The sequence below is a fragment of the Capra hircus genome, chromosome 4 (assembly GCF_001704415.2).
Source record: "Capra hircus breed San Clemente chromosome 4, ASM170441v1, whole genome shotgun sequence".
NCBI lineage: Eukaryota > Metazoa > Chordata > Mammalia > Artiodactyla > Bovidae > Capra > Capra hircus.
The window spans coordinates 115,660,286-115,679,906 of NC_030811.1; the positions used below are offsets into that span (position 1 = coordinate 115,660,286).

At 46.0% G+C, this 19,621-nt stretch overlaps 1 protein-coding gene across 1 annotated transcript in view; it reads right to left on the reverse strand.

The window, feature by feature from the left end:
- The window catches only part of COBL (cordon-bleu WH2 repeat protein), a 296,580-nt gene that overhangs the window by 22,688 nt on the left and 254,271 nt on the right, over window positions 1-19,621 (reverse strand). Inside the window, exon 9 of the mRNA XM_018047457.1 lies at window positions 11,609-11,918. Coding sequence (XP_017902946.1) covers window positions 11,609-11,918 — 310 coding nt within the window. The remainder of the gene's footprint in view (window positions 1-11,608; window positions 11,919-19,621) is intronic.

Sequence of the window (19,621 nt, forward strand, 5' to 3'; positions counted from 1 at the left end):
CAGAGTGTGCGCAGACCTTCCCCACTCCAGCACATGAAATCATTTTCTTTTTGATGTGGCTAGGAAAGTTTCTTTAAATAATTTATCCAGTCACAGGAAAAAAAAAGAAGTCTGAGAGGAAAAAGATGTCCTTTTCAGCTAGCAATTCAATTGCTGACGACAACCAAAACCACCCATGGGAATTCAAAACAATCACTTGATAAACTAAAGGCAAGAAGCCTGGGAAAATATACAGTTGATGACAGTCATATATGCTTAACTTCCGCGTTCCATTTACAAATGGCCTTCTATTTACAAAGCTTCAGAGTTCTACAACAATGGTGTCCAGTAGAAATGTGATATGAGAGACATGCGTAATTTGAAATCTTCTTGTAATCACATTAAAAAGGTGAAAAATAATAAGCAAGATTACTTTTCATTAAATACTTTAACATTATTTTTTAATTAGTATGGTAGCCACTGTACCCACAGCATAGTCCCTTCCCTGCCCTCATCTTAAATGTTTTTAAATGTTCCTTTGTTAGTATAGTTACAAAGTTTTAGCATTCTGAAACGTATTCAGTTCAGTTCAGTTCAGTTGCTCAGTCTTGTCAGACTCTTTGCGACCCCATGAATCGCAGCACGCCAGGCCTCCCTGTCCATCACCAACTCCCGGAGTTCACTCAGACTCACGTCCATCGAGTCAGTGATGCCATCCAGCTATCTCATCCTTGGTCGTCCCCTTCTCCTCCTGCCCCCAATCCCTCCCAGCATCAGTCTTTTCCAATGAGTCAACTCTTCGCATGAGGTGGCCAAAGTACTGGAGTTTCAGCTTTAGCATCAGTCCTTTCAAAGAACACCCAGGACTGATCTCCTTTAGAATGGACTGGTTGGATCTCCTTGCAGTCCATGGGACTCTCAAGAGTCTTCTCCAACACCACAGTTCAAAAGCATCAGTTCTTTGGTGCTCAGCTTTCTTCACAGTCCAACTCATATCCATACATGATCACTGGAAAAACCTTGACTGGATGGACCTTTGTTGACAAAGTAATGTCTCTGCTTTTTAATATGCTGTCTAGGTTAGTCATAACTTTCCTTCCAAGGAGTAAGTGTCTTTTAATTTCATGGCTGCACTCACCATTTGCAGTGATTTTGGAGCCCCAAAAAATAACGTCTGACACTGTTTCCACTGTTTCCCCATCTATTTCCCAAGAAATGATGGGACCAGATGCTTAAATGATTCTAAATGCTCTTGCTGGCATAAAGATCCTTTAGTTACAAAACTGCAGTGTTCTAGAAGGTATACAATATATCTAAATGTTTCTGTGGTCACAGAGTTCTCACAGTTAAGGAAGTTTCAGGATCTAGAATATATAGAATGTTTCTAAATGCTGCTAGAGTCACAAAGTTCCTTCCTAGAGCTAAGAAGTTGCAGAGTTCTAGAAAGTATAAGATATCTCTAAATGCCGCTAGGTCACAGGGCTCCTGTAGTTACAAAGTTCTAGGGCTGCAAAGCCAGGAGCAGAGCCACTTTCTAGTCCCTCCACCCACGACCTGCAGGCTCAGTTCCATAAATGTCTTGAAACCATCAGCCCTGCAGACACTGGCATGGTTTCTCTCTTCCACAGCCCTCATGCCCACCACTCACAAAGAGGTGGGGGCTGAGAAGGAGCTTAGTGATTGCTAGGTGGAGGGTAGGCGGTCAGTGGACATTTAAGGGAGACATGCTTCCCCCAGAGAAGCTATAGTTTCTGTCTTTTGAGCCTCTGAACATGATTTCAGTGTGATCTACTGTTGACAAACAGAGCCTGATACCCACTTACCCAATCTCTCTCATTTACTCCTTATAGCATACCTGTAGTCCATGGGGTCGCTAAGTCGGACATGACTGAGCAACTTCACTTTGACTTTTCACTTTCATGCATTGGAGAAAGAATTGGCAACCCACTCCAGTGTTCTTGCCTGGAGAATCCCAGGGACGGGGGAGCCTGGTGGGCTGGCATCTATGGGGTCGCACAGAGTTGGACACGACTGAAGTGACTTAGAAGCAGCAGGAGCATACCTATGGAACTAATGTTCCCAAAACAGACCCAGGAGTGAGAGTTTCACAAGATTGATACACCGAGAGATGAACTGCCTGATTCCAGCAAGACTGCCTTTAGAACATGAGAGTTTAGAGATAATGCTAGTTCCACCAGCATCCCTGTAAGCAGGCAGGAGGTGACAGCCCTCTGTCTCTCTTAACGTCTTGTTATTGTTCAGTCGCTCAGTCATGTCTGGCACTTTGTGACCCCATAGACTGTATAGCCCCCCAGGCTCCTCTGTCCATGGGATTCTGCAGGCAAGAATACGGGAGTGGGGTGCCATTGCCTCCTCCATCTCCCCATCTCAGTTCAGTTCAGTTCATTCGCTCAGTCGTGTCCGACTCTTTGTGACCCCATGAATCACAGCATGCCAGGCCTGCTTGTCCATCACCAACTCCCGGCGTTCACTCAGACTCACGTCCGTCGGGTCAGTGATGCCATCCAGCCATCTCATCCTCTGTTGTCCCCTTCTCCTCCTGCCCCCAATCCCTCCCAGCATCAGAGTCTTTTCCAATGAGTCAACTCTTCGCATGAGGTGGCCAAACTACTGGAGTTTCAGCTTTAGCATCATTCCTTCCAAAGAAATCCCAGGGTTGATCTCCTTTAGAATGGACTGGTTGGATCTCCTTGCAGTCCAAGGGACTCTCAAGAGTTTTCTCCAACACCACAGTTCAAAAGCATCAGTTCTTTGGTGCTCAGCCTTCTTCACAGTCCAACTCTCACATCCATACATGATCATGGGAAAAACCATAGCCTTGACTAGATGGACCTTAGTCGGCAAAGTAATCTCTCTGCTTTTGAATATGCTATCTAGGTTGGTCATAACTTTTCTTCCAAGGAGCAAGCGTCTTTTAATTTCATGGCTGCAATCACCATCTGCAGTGATTTTGGAGCCCAAAACAGTAAAGTCTGACACTGTTTCCACTGTTTCCCCATCTATTTCCCATGAAGTGATGGGACTGGTATGCACGCACGCGTGTGTGCGCATGGTTTCTTTTCAGACAAAGATGTTATAAACAATTAACTCATGCAGATGGTCAGAGGTAGACACAGTTACATGGATTCTTCAGTATATCGTTTCTGTCCTTCCTCAGGCAGTTTTAAATAAACAACATCAACGATAATAATGATAAAACCAGCCATCAATTTCTGAAGGCTAGCAATATGTCAGGCACCATTCTAAGGGGGTGGTACTGTAGATCTCCACTGTACTGACAAGAAAACTGAAGTGAGTGGTCAAGTCCCAAAACTACAATTAAGTATCACCTCACACAGGCCAGAAAGGCCATCATCAAAAAGTCTACAAACAATAAATGCTGGAGAGGATGTGGAGAAAAGGGAACCCTCCTACCCTGTTGATGGGGATGTAAATTGGTTGCTGCCACTACGGAGAACAACATGGAGGTTCTTTAACATAGAAAAACAGAGTTAATATATGACCCAGTAATCCCCCTTCTGGGCATATACCCAGAGAAAATAATAATTCAAGAAGCGCATGTACTCCAATGTTCATTATAGCAGTATTTACAATAGCCACAGTATGGAAGCAACTTAGATTCCCATCAACAGAGGAATGGATAATCAAGATTTGGTATGTATGAATATATATATACATATGTATATGCATATATATAGTATGTATATGTATATGGTATATATATATATATATATAGAGAGAGAGAGAGACCTAAGAAAGAATGAAATAATGCCTTTTGCAGCAACATGGATGCACCTAGAGATTATCATATTAAGTGACATAAACTAGACAATAATTATCACATGATATCACTTCTGTGTGGAATCTATAAAGAAAAGGTGATATAAATGAACTCATATACAAAACAGAAAAAGACCCACAGACATAGAAAACAAACACGCAGTTACCAAGTGGGGAAAGAGGAGGAGGGAATACATTAGGAGCTTGGGCTTGACACACATACACCACTATATATAAAATAGATAACCAACAAGGGCCTACTGTATAGCAGAGGGAACGACACTTAATGTCTTGTAATAACCTATGAGGGAAAAATATGGAAAAAACAAGGGGAAAGAATATGAAAAAGAATAGATATGTGTGGCTGAATCACTCCGCTGTCACCGGAAACTAACACGACACGGTAAGCCAGCTATGTCATCGTTCAGTCGCTGAGTCGCGTCCAGCTCTTTGCAGCCCCATGAACTGCAGCATGCCGGGCTTCCCTGTCTTTCACCATCTCCTTGAGTTTGCTCAAACCCGTTTCCATTGAGCCAGTGATGCCATCCAACCATCTCATTCTCTGTTGCCCCCTTCTCTTCTTTCCCTGAATCTTTCCCAGCATCAGGGTCTTTTCTGATGAGTCAGGTCTTCGCATCAGGTGGCCAAAGTATTGGAGCTTTAGCTTCAGCATCAGTCCTTCCAGTGAATATTCCTGGTTGATTTTCTTAAGGATGGACTGGTTGGATCTCCTGCAGTCCAAGGGGCTCTCAAGAGTCCTCTCCAACACCACAGTTCAAAAGCATCAATTCTTCAGTGCTCAGCTTTCTTTATAGTCCAACTCTCACATCCACACATGACTACTGGAAAAACCATAGCTTTGATTAGACAGAGCTTTGTTGGCAAAGTGATGTCTCTGCTTTTTAATACACTGTCTGGGTTGGTCATGGCTCTTCTTCCAAGAAGCGAGAGGTCAAGGCACTGACTCAGGGCAGATATGATGCCAGGCAATCTGACCACGGACTTTCTAGTCTTCATGTTGAGTTGCTCTGTAAGTATGAGGAGAGTTGGCCTGCATCATACATGAAGGAAAGATGCGTTGGGAAGGAGAGCGTCTGTGGGCGTCACGCCTCCTACTCAGGGCAGGACTGTGAAGAGGTCACTCCTAGGTGCCCTCAGGATGATAGGCCATCACCACATGGGCTGAATTCTTCCTGAAGCAGGTTATTTACTGTCTGTTATACATTTAGAGGGAGACTCTGGAAATTTGACGTCCCACTTGCTGAGTCAAATTTGAACTGAGAGCATAGATTTATTTTGCAATGCAAATTATAATTGGACTTGATGCAAAACATATCATTTTCAGATCACAGCACACAAAGCGTACTCCAGCCATTCCCAAGCCTTCATGTTTGCTCTCTTTAGAAGACTGGTGTTTATTCTCAAGACTTTCCAATTTAAAATCTTCGCTGCCACAGCATTAATTGGAGGCCAGCCAATGCTACCCTTGAGGAAGGGGTAGTCATGACTGCAAGGAGCAGAGACTTCAAATTCAAGTGCATGAGCAGGAGCTGTGCACTTTGTCACTGGACTGAACAGCTCAAGAAAAATGCTTTCAGTTGAGGCCAACACCACAGGCTCTCCTTGGACAGGCAGCAGCAGCTCTGCAGCAAACAATCCTTGCCTCCAATTTGTCAAAGTGGGACCCCTAGCCAAAAAAGTCTGCGTGACTGGGCTATCTGCAGAAAGCAGACAGCAGAGGACGGAGAAACAGTCCAGCAACTAGAGCTTTACAGACCTTACAAACTGGGGTCCTTGCAGGTCACAAAGGATATTCCACCATTCCTTCCCATACTTAATGAATCCCTGTGTATCAGAGGGGTGACAGTAGTAAAGGGCACCCTAGCAAAGCTGAAAACCGCAAACACTCCTTATTTCCCCTTGGGGACAGGTCCCATGCCAGAGATTCTATAAGCTGGGGTGCTTGAGTCTGGTGGGGATGGTTTCACCACCCATCAGAACCCACATTCCACCTGCAGAGGCCCAGCTGTGCCTGTCACAGCACAGGGTAACTTCTGTTTCCTGAGCCTCTGAGGCCTGGCACTCCAAGGATCGAGAGGCCTCACTATCACAGCCAGGCTCTAGACCATCGCAGGAAGAACATGTCCCCAGAGACACAAATGGCACCATAGGATGAGCTGTAGTAGCCAGGTGTTAGAATCATGCAGGGTGGAGCCAGGAGGCGGATTCAGGGAGCGTCAGCAGGCACTGAGATCAGAGTACCATCTCCTTCCAGTGGCCACCCTCTCTACAGGCGGCCCAGGGGCGTCCAGTACAGGAAGGGAGGAGCTGGCAGCTTGAGCAAATACACGACTGTCCCTGTTGCCCTGTCCATCTTCTCCTGGGAGCACAAGTGTGGGAAATCATGTTCTTTGTTATTACTGCATCTCCCAATCACTGAACATGTGTGCTCCGGGGCAGAGCTCCAACATAGGGCCCTTTCTAGGTGGGCAAGGTCAAGACCACACCTCTGTGAACAGCAGTGGGCTCCGCTCTCTGACTATTCAGCTTGACTCTGAGCTGTCAAATCCCGAGCATAGGTTCTTTTCTCATTGAACTTGACCCCTGGCTAGTCTGGACACCTGAAATCATCTGCTCCATTGTGAATCACACATGCTCTCCTGACATGCTCTCTGGCCCAGGACTGGTCAGCCCCTGCAAGAGTCTGGCCAACCCTCCCCTCTGCCTTCAGCCTTCGGTGCCTTTTTGCTGGCCGGGCTCTCAATGCCCTCGTCTGCGGACAGGACCAAACAGCACATGCCTGGAGGCATCACTTTCAGGAGCAGTGCATTGCTTCTCTAGCCTCTTTGTCTGGGGTGCGTATGTGTAAGTGCTGCATGACGGGGCAAAGCATGACACAGGGCAGCATCTCGCAAACAGTGCTCAGTGGAACTCATTCTATAAGACATTAGAGGCTGAGCAGAGGTAGGACTCAGATAGGTTGCTTTGCTGCAGAATTTGTAAGAGACTTGATACTCTTGTATTTCAAGGGGAGAATACAGAAGTTCTAAAATTTATTCTGAAGAATTATGTTTCAAGAGATAGATCCCAGGAGATAGCCAGATCATCACAGTGACTCTGCAGTTGCTAGATGAGTGAGCAGAGCAGGACGTGCTGAGGTGTCGAGCACTCCGTGAAGCCCACATCCGGGACCTGCCTGCCCAGCACACAGATGTGTGTGTTTTTCTCTGTTTTTGGCCCTGAATACTTGAAATGGTTTCCAAGATTTAAAATTTGGGAGATCCCACAGAAAAAAAAAATCTAGATTTCTGGATTCTCTTTAAAAGCCAGCCACAGCGGCTCTATAATCTCTCAAGGTGACAACTGAAGGAAGCCACGGGCTTGCACTCTTTAGAGAAAACTTGTGCTTTTCCCTGCACCCTGTGACCTCTGAGTCTGTAACTCCTGCTTAACATGGTTGCCACCGATTTTAAGTAATCTTGACATCGATAAATAAAGTTATGCATTTGGACAGAAAAATGTAATACACCCTGCTGAAGTCTCTGAGTACACCTAGTGTGTCAATGGAGATCACTCTTGTTTTTAAAAAGAAAAACTATAGACATTCTATGGAAAATAATGGGCAGAGAGTTGATCCCAGCTCTGAGCAAACAGAGGAACAACACAGACAGGGCAGTGGGCCCCAGAGATCGCTGTCATCTTCATTTGACGCTGAAGCCTAAAAGCGGCAGGTTGGTGTGCCATGAAAATTCACGGTGCTCCGGTTCCTAAACTAACAGTGACGATTTAGTCAGTGGGTCCCCCTCAATGGTCATTCAGCAGGCACCGAACATATGCACAGGCACCCAGCAGCTGCCTCACCTGTGAGAGGTAGAAGGCGTTATCTGCCCAGGTATAAGCAAAATCGAGGCTCAGCAAAGTTAAGTGGACCCACAAAGGCCAAGCAACTAGTCCGTGGTGGTGGGATTCCATGTGGGTATGTGAGGGTCCAGAACCCCCTCCTTCCCCTCCACATTACTCTCAAATTCAGCGGCACCCCAGAGAAGAGGACAGATAAACATGACCTGCTCCCCCTCTCTGAATAAAACATCAGGTTCCAAAGACCCTGTGATTATTCCGGCTGTGGCAGCAGACAGCATGATCATACTTGAAGTCAGCAAGATTCTACCTCTGGGTTAACACCAGGAAATCCAGGAATCTTGCATAAGCATCCCTCGGTGCTGAAGTAACATATCTGATTAGTGTCAGATATAGAGCTCAAGGTGTACCAGCCCCATGCAAAACAACCAGACCCTTTTGAAGATTACTAGAGGAGCCTGGTGGGCTGCAGTCCATGGGGTCGCTAAGAGTCAGACACGACTGAGCGACTTCACTTTCACTTTCCACTTTCATGCATTGGAGAAGGAAATGGCAACCCACTCCAGTGTTATTGCCTGGAGAATCCCAGGGACAGGGGAGCCTGGTGGGCTGCCATCTATGGGGTCGCACAAAGTCGGACACGACTGAAGCGACTTAGCAGCAGCAGCAGCAGCAGCAGCAGAAAGCTATTCTCCTTTACATTTAAGTGGATGATGAAGGAAATGAAATAATTTCCCTCTGCAAACAGGCCAATCTCAGTTCAAGGTATCCAATATGGGCCAGAGGCAAAAGGGACCAATTGCCACCTTCTCATTTCCTGTCTAATAAAATACAGTCTTGGAATTTTGCTTAAGATTAGAGAGCCTTACTATGAGAGTGTGTATACAACCACCTAGGGGAATGCTTGTGATAAACTGATAGCTAAAAGTAAACCAAAATAAAAGAGTATTGACACCACAGTTAGATTAACCACACAGAGACTTGAGTGTTCACTTGGACAAAGCAGAAACAAAACAAAAAATATAAGGGCACTCACTCATTTTGGTGATCAACTTACACTTAAAAAATCCTATTTTACCTCTATTAATGTTTCAAAACCTTGTGTGATTGGCTCTTAAAATGATCTTAAAGGTGAAAAAACAGATTATCATATTAAGTGAAGTAAGCCAGACAGAGAAAGACAGGTATCATATGCTATTGCTTATATGTGGAATCTAAAAGAAGAAAAAAAAGATACAAATTAACTAATTTCCAAAATGGCAAGAGACTTACAGACACAGAAAACAAACATGATTATGAAAGGGGAAAGGGGGTGGGGGATAAATTAGGATATTGGGATTAACATATACACACTACAATGCATAAAACAGATAAACAGCATGGACTTACTGTATATATAGTACAGCAAATTCTACTCAATATTTTGTAATAACCTATAAGGGGAAAGAATCTGAAAAAGAGTGTGTGTGTGTGTCTGTGTGTGTGTGTGTCTGTATGTGTATATGTGTGTATATGTGTGTGTATGTGTATGTATGTATGTGTGTGTATATGTGTGTATGTGTGTGTGTGTGTGTGTGTGTGTGTGTGTGTGTATGCATATATGGGCTTCCCTGGTGGCTCACACAGTAAAGAATCTGCCTGGAATGCAGGAGACCTGGGTTCGATCCCTGGGTTGGGAAGATCCCCTGGAAAAGGGAATGGCAACCCACTCCAGTATTCTTGTGTAGATAATTCCATGGACAGAGGAGCTATAGTCCATGGGGACACAAAGAGTCAGACACAACTGAGTGACTAACACTTTTACTTTCACATGCATTTTCTGGGCTCCAAAATCACTGCAGATGGTTGACTGCAGCCATGAAATTAAAAGACACTCCTTGGAAGGAAAGTTATGACCAACCTAGGTAGCATATTAGAAGCAGAGATGTGACTTTGTCAACAAAGGTCTGTCTAGTCAAGGCAATGGTTTTTCCAGTGGTCATGTATGGATGTGAGAGTTGGACTGTAAAGAAAGCTGAGCGCAGAAGAATTGATGCTTTTGAACTGTGGTGTTGGAGAAGACTCTTGAGAGTCCCTTGGACTGCAAGGAGATCCAACCAGTCCATCCTAGAGGAGACCAATCCTGGGTGTTCATTGGAAGAACTGATGTTGAAGCTGAAACTCCAATACTTTGGCCACCTGATGTGAAGAACTGTCTCGTTGGAAAAGACCCTGATGCTGGGAGGGATTGGGGGCAGGAGGAGAAGGGGATGACAGAGGATGAGATGGTTGGATGCCATCAGCAACTCAATGGACATGGGCTTGGCTGGATTCTGGGAGTTGGTTATGGACAGGGAGGCCTGGCGTGCTGTGGTTCATGGGGTCACAAAGAGTCGGACATGACTGAGTGACTGAACTGAACTGAACTGACATACATATATATGCGTGTATATACATATAATATATATGTGTGTATATACATATAACATATATGTGTGTATACATATATAAACGTGGCTCAGAGGTTAAAGCGTCTGCCTGCAATGCAGGAGACCCGGGTTCGATCCCTGGGATGGGAAGATCCCCTGGAGAAGGAAATGGCAATCCACTCCAGTACTATTGCCTGGAAAATCCCATGGACAGAGGAGACGGGTAGGCTACAGCCCATGGGGTCGCAAAGAGTCGGACACGACTGAGTGACTTTGCCTTATACATAAATGAAATATATGTGTGTATATACGTAAATGAACCACTGTACACCTGAAGCTAATGTGCTATACTTCAATAACAAAAGAGAAGGATAAGATGCTGAGGATTAACCTGACTTTCTAATTATGAATGAAGCAAGGAATTGTAACAGGGCGCTGATGCAGAGACACGTTAACCAGTCTATGGAAAGAGTACAAGGAACAGACTGATGTGTATATGGAAACTTGATAGAGGACTGACATGGAACTAGGAATCAGTGGGGAAATAGATTCCTTCTTCATGTCACACCTGAAAATAAACTCCAGGTGAACAAGAAGCCCAAAGGCGAGAAAGCAACACTGAAGCTTTTACAAGACATTCTGACAATCTTTAGTCCTCTGCGGTATCAGAAGGGTCTCTCAAATATTCAAATACCATATACATTCCAGAGAAGGAGGACAAATTCAACAATATTCAAATCAAAAGCATTTTTATACAATAAAATAAAACAAAGCTAAATTCAAGCCACAGTATTAGAGACTCTTTGTGTATACATAACTAAGGAGACATTAATGATTAAGAAAAAAGTAACATCCCCAAATTTTGTTTGAAAAAAGGCTGTGAAAAGACAATTCATAGAAGAGGAAACTGACTTTCTAGCATACATGTGACAAGACGCTCATCCTTACCAATCAGAGTCGTGTACCTTAAATCCACAGAGATGCCACTCGGTGCCTACAGGAGTGCAGCGATCCAGACGCCCGCTGGCCCACATACTGGTGTGGATGTTGGCGGGCAGGGCTCTACGGACAGCTGCAGGGCGTGGGCACCAGCTCATCATTTCGGAGAGCAATTTGCCAACATTCCAAAAAGCTGAATTTTCTCTGAAGGTCTAATGATTCCTCTTCTGAAAAACTATATCTGTACATCTGTATAACTTGCTCATTGACTCCAGGGCTGAAAAGCCAGAATGACTCAAGTGTCCATTCATGAAGAGATGGATAAGTGGGTGGACTAATGGCACACACGTCACCAGGGATAAACCTTAAACACATGATACTGAGTGGAAACAGACTATGGTACCGTCTATATGAAAGGTAAAAGTGAAAAGCTGATACTAAGTATTATTTATAAATACCTGAGTAGCTAGAAATAGCATGAAGACAGAACCAGGTGCAACACATCCCCAGTCAGGGTGTGGCGACCTCTGAGGGCGCCTGGCACACAGGGGTCCCTACTGAGCCCTGGGTGGCTCCATCCTGAGGCTGGAGTGGACCCCCGTCCCCGCTGGCCCGCGCCTCACCTCCGTCGCCGGTTCTCAGAGCTGCTCCTCTCCCACTGGGGGCTCCGCGGGGGGCCCGGCTCTGGCGTCCCAGCCAGGTCCTGGTCGCTGCAGTCCTCCTGGTCCGTGCCCCACTTGTCTTTGGACTTCGTGCTGTCGTGCTGGGAATCCAGGGACACGATGTCCGAGGGGGAGCTCATCACACCTGAGTCCTCGGTGGTGTCCTCCGAGGCGAAGCAGCTGCCGACAGACACGGTCTCCTCGGCCTCCGATGGCACGGGGGGGACCCCGTCCACACTGCAGGGGCCGCCGGGCCCCACGGACAGGCTCACTGGACGAGACACACAAGGGGAGGTCAGCCACCACGCCAGTGAGCTCCCCCGGCCCGACTCGCCTGAAACTGCGTCTGTGATGGGAGCAACATTTTCCCTCAAAAATCAGCATATTTGTAATTAACCTTTGAGATTTTTATCCTGTACATGACTATACGCAAGTGCGTGTGTGTTAGTCGCTCAGTTGTGTCTGACTCTTCAGGACCCCATGGACTGTAGCCCTTCAGGCTCCCCTGCCCATGGATTTCTCCAGGCAAGAATACTGGAGTGGGTTGCCGTTTCCTTCTCTAGGGGATCCGCCCAATCCAGGGATTGAACCCAGGTCTCCTGCATTGCAGGCAGATTCTTTATCATCTGAGCCTTTGTCTTACTGTATTCATGACACTTTTCATCAGTGTCTGGCTCTCCGTTTATTTTTATACGTGAGACAGTAAGATATCGTTTAAATGTTATGTTCTTCGAAGAGAACCGTCGAGTAAAATTTAAAAGAACAAGGACAAAAGCGTCCTTGGTTGAGGTCACTGGCTACTGAGCACTGAATGTGCACAACGTAGGGGAGCAGAAGGAACCGATGCCCAGAGTTGTAACTCGCTCTGGAGGCCTGAATTCATTCCACCCACCTCGAACTGAGATGCTGGAGGCACATCTGTCCAGCCATTATGAGGGACAGTAGGCGTAACGAAAGTGAGGGATCCATTTTTCTGATACTGAGCGTTGCGGTGGTCTAAGACTGTTCCCTGAAAGCTCCACACTTGGAGAGGAAGCCCCCTAATATTGAGGTGGGAGGACAGGTGTCTGGAACTCTGGGCCAACTGCAGACCAGAGCTGTGTGTTTTCACTGAATATAGAAACAGCTTTTAAACCTCAAGACGTATGACCTACATGCTGCTTATGGTCAACCAGGAAAGAGCGATTGTGTTGTGCTGTGGTTTCAGCGTGTTTTTTTGGGAAATCGTTCCTTTGGTAAGTTAAGTTGTTGGAAGCCTAAAATGGATCAAGACCTCACACACGCTGAGCGTAAACTCCACAGACGCGGACAACGACAGACAAGTGACACATTCATCACAGTCAAGACAGTGGATATTTTAACCAGACAGCAGACAAGAGACAGACAATGAAGAGAACCAAAAGAACACCAAGGAGAAAATCCCCTGAGGTGTTGCTTTCTTTGAGATCCCGCAAATAAACAAAAGAATGCGAATAAAAAACTGCCAGATAGTTAACAAAAGAGCTCACAAAGAAAGATCAGAAACATAAGGGAGGGATTGTTTAGAGAAGCGAGTGCGCAAGGCAGTGTATCTGAACGCAGTGAACGCTTCTGAACAAGAACCTCTTTCTCTTAGCTCTCTTCCTGTCTTTTGTTGCAAGGCTCTTAATTAGAGGGCAAATACAGAGAAGAAACACCGCCTGCAGATTAATACCACCAAGCCTTTCCTTTCTCAGCAGGGGTCTGCTGAGACGCGGTCACACCTCAGATGCTGGGCACCAGCTGCCTTGCCCACACAGCTGGCGACTCTACCTGACATGCCACTCCTGGACCCTCCTGCCAACCCCACTCAAAGCTGCTCCCTTGCCCGGCCGTCAATGGTGGCCCTGATGGCTGAGCAGACTGGTTTCCTGCTTTCTCTTTGTCACCATCAGTGAACAAGTAGGTCAATCAAACTAACACTTTTTCTCTGCAAGGTGATGGAGCATACAGGTTTCTGGTCACAGAGACCTGGATTCAAACCCAAGGAGGGCGGGTGACTGGTTGCCTGGGGGCAGGTCCCTGGACCCTCTGCCTCAGTTTCTTCCGGGAGAGGACGCGGTGATCCTCCCAGGGGCATGGACTGAGATGAGGACCAGGTGTGGAGCCAGCCCACTGCCTGGTGCCCCTGGCATGTCTCCAGAGCAGAATGCATGCCAGGTTCGGAAGGGCCCCCTGATTGGACTTGGGGACACAGGTCCAAGAGTCTCAGCCCTCTGGTGACTCGCAGTTCATGGGGGACAGACGAGCACACCAAGACTGGCAGCACCACTCTGTGCACATGTGTGCAAACACCAGGAGTGTTTGCACAGGGGGAGGCGCTGGGCTGCTCAGAGGGAGCTCTCAGCACAGAGCAGGTCCTGGATAAGTGCGCGGTCCAGCTCTGCCCCCCACTGCTCCAGCGGGCATCACTCAAGTGTAAAGGGACCTCAAGAGCCTGCGACCTGAGGAAACACTGGGGCAGCCCCCCACCTTGGGGTAACACAAGAACCACCTGCTGCGAGCAGGCTTCCAGGCACTCCCACGCCCTGGAAACTCAGAAGGCATCTGTGGTAAGGGAGGACTTCGTCTGCCCCTTTTGATCTGGTTATAAGATCGAGGATGCTTGTCTGGGCTTGTTTTATATCCCTCAGAAGTTTTGAGGTGAAAATAGTTGTGAATCCCCAAACTCCATCTAGCCAATGGCAAATGCTTACTCAGCAAGAGTTGAGCAGCCTCTACCCAGCTGGATGTGTTAAACCATTGAAACTCACTGTGAAGGGTATGAGTGCCTGCACGCCCCTTCCCAAGCGGGTCCTCTAATTCTGGAGGATGAGCTTTCCCAGGGCCCTAGGGTTCTTTGTCCTCGAACCTGATGGACAGGTGTTGGTGTGGGCCCACGCATATGCCTGCTCCAGGACGCGGAGCCTGTGCTGGGCGGCAGGCGAGGGGACCTGCTCTCAGGGAGCCTGTGGTGTGTGGTGGGGATGGTCACACAGGGTCAGAAGGGCAGCTGCCTAGACGACCGAGGGGGAAGGAAGAGGGGTGGCAGCACTTGAAGCCTGCAGGTCTCATAAGCACCAGCGAGGTGGGGAGAGCAAGGATGGGAGGACGCTCGGAGCACAGGGTGGGTCTTCCAGCCAGAAAGAGAAATCAGCTCTTGCAAAGGCTCAAGACTCCTGTGAACCACTTTTGGGGGAGCTTTTTTGAACTAAAAAAATAAACCTTTTTTTTGAACTAAAAAGTTATTACTGCAGAATTTTTGCAAATGTGGAACGGCACAATTTATTTTTAGCAGATGCCAAATACACATTCATAATTAAATTATCTTCCAAATAAATAGCCACAGAGCCCAATTCAGGAAATTTAATGTTTCCATTGTCCTCCACCTGAATATATAATCCCATAGCTCAAATGCCATTATACCTAAATGCAAGCTTTGGAAAATTCTCAAGCTTGAGTGTAAGGCAGAAAGTGCTAACCTAAGATTGCATGTATGCATACTCCAAGCTCTTTGTGACCCCATGGTCTGTAGCCCGTCAGGCTGCTCTGTCCATGGGATTTCCCAGGCAAGAATGCTGGAATGGGTTGCCATTTCCTTCCAGAGGATCTTCTGACTCAGGAATCAAGCCTGAGTCTCCTGTGGCTCCCACCCTGGCATGTTACCACTGCACCACATGGGAAGCTCAACTTAAGGCTGCTAATTCCTTAAGTTGGACACAGTCATTTCAGTCTGGCATGAGTCCCACTGAGTTTTTCTTTCATAAAGTCACCCAAGAAAGTTTCAAACACCAAATGTAAATATCTTTCAGGTATTTTTGTTATGGTTCATTTTTATTATTTTATTAAATCAAATATCTTGTATTTTATGATATTGCTTATTTCCTGGTCATTATGAAAGGAAATTGGTCAAGAGTCTGTTTCACCAGCTTTATCTGCCTAAAGAAAATGTCTCAACAAAAGACTAATCTCTTCCTCATCTCATCACGACACCTATGGCTCCCTTTCACAAGCCGACAAGCCATGCTCCCATCTCCTGTCTCAACCCATCTTGATTTAGTTCCCTTTGGTTCATGCATTGGGAATAACGGGGAAAAAGAAAGTAGTTACACGTGGGTACTTTAGAACTGCTGCTGCTGCTGCTAAGTAGCGTCAGTCGTGTCCGACTGTGCGACCCCAGAGACGGCAGCCCACCAGGCTCCCCCTCCCTGGGATTCTCCAGGCAAGAACACTGGAGTGGGTTGCCATTTCCTTCTCCAGTGCATGAAAGTGAAAAGTGAAAGTGAAAAGTGAAAGTGAAGTCGCTCAGTCGTGTCCGACTCTTAGCGACCCCATGGACTGCAGCCTACCAGGCTCCTCTACCCATGGGATTTCCCAGGCAAGAGTACTGGAGTGGGGTGCCATTGCCTTCTCCAGCTTCAGAACTACTGGGGTCAAACTGACCTGGTGTGTGTCAGTAATTTTGGTCATATACACCCCAAACTAATTTTGAACCATGTATTCCCACCTACACTTTAACCGACATTTGAAAATATACATCATGAGTTCAACTAGTTACAACAGATGTAACTTCATTGTAATTATTATTTAAATCTGTCTCATTATTTTACAAAATATAATAAAAGGCATCTGAACATGATAGTGTCTTGATATCCAGAACCCGGCATGTAAATTGGATGAGCAGTTCTCCCTTTAAGAGGTAGCATTCTAGAGCGCGGCTCTTCTTTCTGGAATTTACTCCCCTCTCCTGCACCACAATAATCTCACATCATCCTCAATGAATGTACTTTGTGCTTGAGAGCTTTCCTACTGATTAAATAAAATATGTATATAAATTAAAATGCAATTTTTATTTCCTCTCTCAACAGAAGGTAGTGATTTTTTTCCTATACTGGGAAGTGATCATTGTAATCATGAACAGGAGCGAGCTAATAAAAATTACGTGAGTATTTCAGGAATGTTGACATCTCTTAAACAAAAAGGCAAAATGACATTAGAAATGCATCTATAATGACTCAGATTAGGCTTTTTTCAACTAATTCCTTAAAACTGACTGGTTACTTAGTACTAGAGCAAGGCAGCTGCTAAGTCACTTCAGTCGTGTCCGACTCTCTGCGACCCCGTGGACTGCAGGCTACCAGGCTCCTCCGTCCATAGAATTTTCCAGGCAAGAGTACTGGAGTGGGTTGCCAGGCAGGGTTTGCTCTTAATGCAGTTCACATTTTTCATTCTTATCGCTATTAACACGTTATAAATCAGAGATGTATTATTAGATATTTTGTTATCCAGATGTTATTAACTAGACATGTGTCAATATCACTTATGTAACAAATTGCTCACCACAGGTATTAGTTTCTGCAAAAATGCCCCAGGTCAATAATGACTTAAGAAACTGAAAAACCTTGTTCACACGAGTAAGTTGAAGCAAATTAAGTTTTGCTATAGTGACATCCCTCTGCTCGGTTTTTAAAACTTTGACTCTCTTACACATCACTTGATCGGCCACAAAACTTATGTTCAATGATATCTTAATTGACAGTTTTCTCAGACCCTCTGTCCATTTGGTTGGAAAGAAAACTTGGAAATCACGTGATGTTCACCTGCTCGGCCCTCCAGCAGGAAGGCTGTGAGTGCTTTGGTCAGGCAACAGGTAAGGACTGCCCTCCTCAGGGAGCCACATGCAAGTGAGATTCCTGGTGGATGACAGCTTGGCATGTCTTTCGTGGTGGGGGAGAAGGGCATTCAGCAAAGGGGAGCTGGGAGGACCCCTGCCCAGAGGCTGCCTGCTGTGAGCTCTCGGGTACATCAGTTCTAAGAAAGAATGCCTGTGGACACATAGCATCTGGATATAGATTCCCTTGGAAAGCCTTATGGTCTCCCAGGAGAACACACTTCCAGGTCAAATCTGCCAACACACACAGAAGAGGTGAGTCAGGTTATGGGCGGGAGGGAACATGTGCAACCAGCCACGGGAAGACAGATTGGGGGCATTCTTCTACCCGGAGGAGACGGAAAGGGGCCAGCCCCTGGGTCTTGAGACAAGCAGAGTAGGGGCAGGCGGAGGAGGACAGTGAGACTAGAGGGTGAGCAGAGTCACACACACAGGCGGAGTGGGAGGCGGTGTGTGCTGGGAGGCTGGGCTGTGTGCGTGTCTTATGCGGCTTGTGCAGCTGCGTCAGCACACGCGTGCAGAGGTCAGCAGGAGGAGCGGCGGACGGCTGGCCCCAGTTCCGGCTGCCTTCTTCCCCTGTTATCGACTCTTTCATTACAGTTTCCTCAAGGTGAAGTTTACATATTTATTCCTCTATGAACTGACAGTCTCTTTCCCTGGATGCGTACCATTTAATATTTTATATTTGGAAAAGAATATAAAAAAAGAATGTGAATATCTATCTATCTATATGTATAACTGAATCACTTTGCTATCTAGTGGAAAATAACACATTATAAATAAACTATACTTCAATTAAAACTCATTATATAAAAAACACATTAACATTTTTGTCCAAAAGCCCCACAGACCTAGGATCCTCAAATATATTGATGATGATAACAATGCAGCCAGTTCAACATACGGCAGTATATGAATACATATTTTTTTCAAGAAGGCAGGATAATAATGACCTTGAAATCATTTATGGGTCTAAAATTGACCTGAATTCCTTGAAGACTCACGTAATGTACTCTTCGCGTCAATCAATCTGTACTTCTCCAAAGAGTGAACCATAGCCCTAATCCTAGAACCCTAATGTACTTGTTAGAGACAGAGAGAAAGTCCCCGTTTTTCCTGTGGTAAGAGAGGGCTGCTCTCTGAAAACCTATAGAGACGCCAGCTGCTGCTTCTGTCTTTCTGCACTGCCCCTTCCCTGACTGTGCTGCGTGAGTTCCTCCTTCCTGGAGCTAACCTTGTTTGCAACAGCTGGGAAGGTCTAACTGCCCCCTCTCTACTCCTGGCTGCTGGGTTGGGGTGTGAGATGAACCCAAATCTGGCCAATCAAGCATTGTGCAAAGAAGGGCATGTGTCTCAAGCTGGACCAATCAAGGCCTTTATCCGGGCCCTCCTGCCACAGCTGCTGGGCAAGTGGCCTCACTGGGCTGGAGCCCATGGAGTGGGAGGAGGCCTGGGTACTTACAGTCCTCTGGACCAGCACATGGGGAGGGCTTGTTCACAGACAGACAGGAGCACAGGCCTAGGACAGCGTTTGGGCTTGAGGACCCCACTGTGACTACAATAAGGATGTATTTCCTAAAATTCCCAGTTAGGTGAGCAAAAGAAATTTCACAAAAACCCACTTCTTTGTAACTAGTTCAAAACACATTTCTTGGAATTAAATAGTCTTGTCTAATAAATGTTTAAATTGCTCTGAATTTTGCATGAAATACATAGACACACACACACACACATAGTTTCATATTACGGTGTTTCCATTACAGGAGCTTTAATTTTAAACTGTGTATATTAACTGTGACAGCTGCATACCATGTTTCCCTTTCCTGGATTTATTTTTCCCTATTCAGATTACACCTTTGAGTAATTCCAATCGTGGAATAATCCAGTTTAGGATCTAGTTTACTTTCTAAGGCCTCTGGTATCCGAAGATTGTCTTCACTTAATCCTTCACTATCAATATGGCTAAACTGAAGTAAGTTCATATCAAAATCCTCAAGAACAAATTCTTAGCACCACTGTTTCCTGGCATCTTGTCTCACAAACGAGAACACACATGCTAGCATGATTCTTGCTGACTATATACAACCTTATCTCTAGAAGCTAGTAAGATTCTCCTCTTCATCCATGAATATCCAAGATTTCACCAAAAAAAAAGTGTGTCTAAAGCCCATGACTCTGTGCCTGCATGCTAAGTCGCTGCAGTCGTGCCCGACTCTTTGGGACCCTCTGGACTGAAGCCCACCAGGCTCCTCTGTCCATGGGATTCTCCAGGCAGAACACCGGAGTGGGTTGCCAGTCCTCCTCCA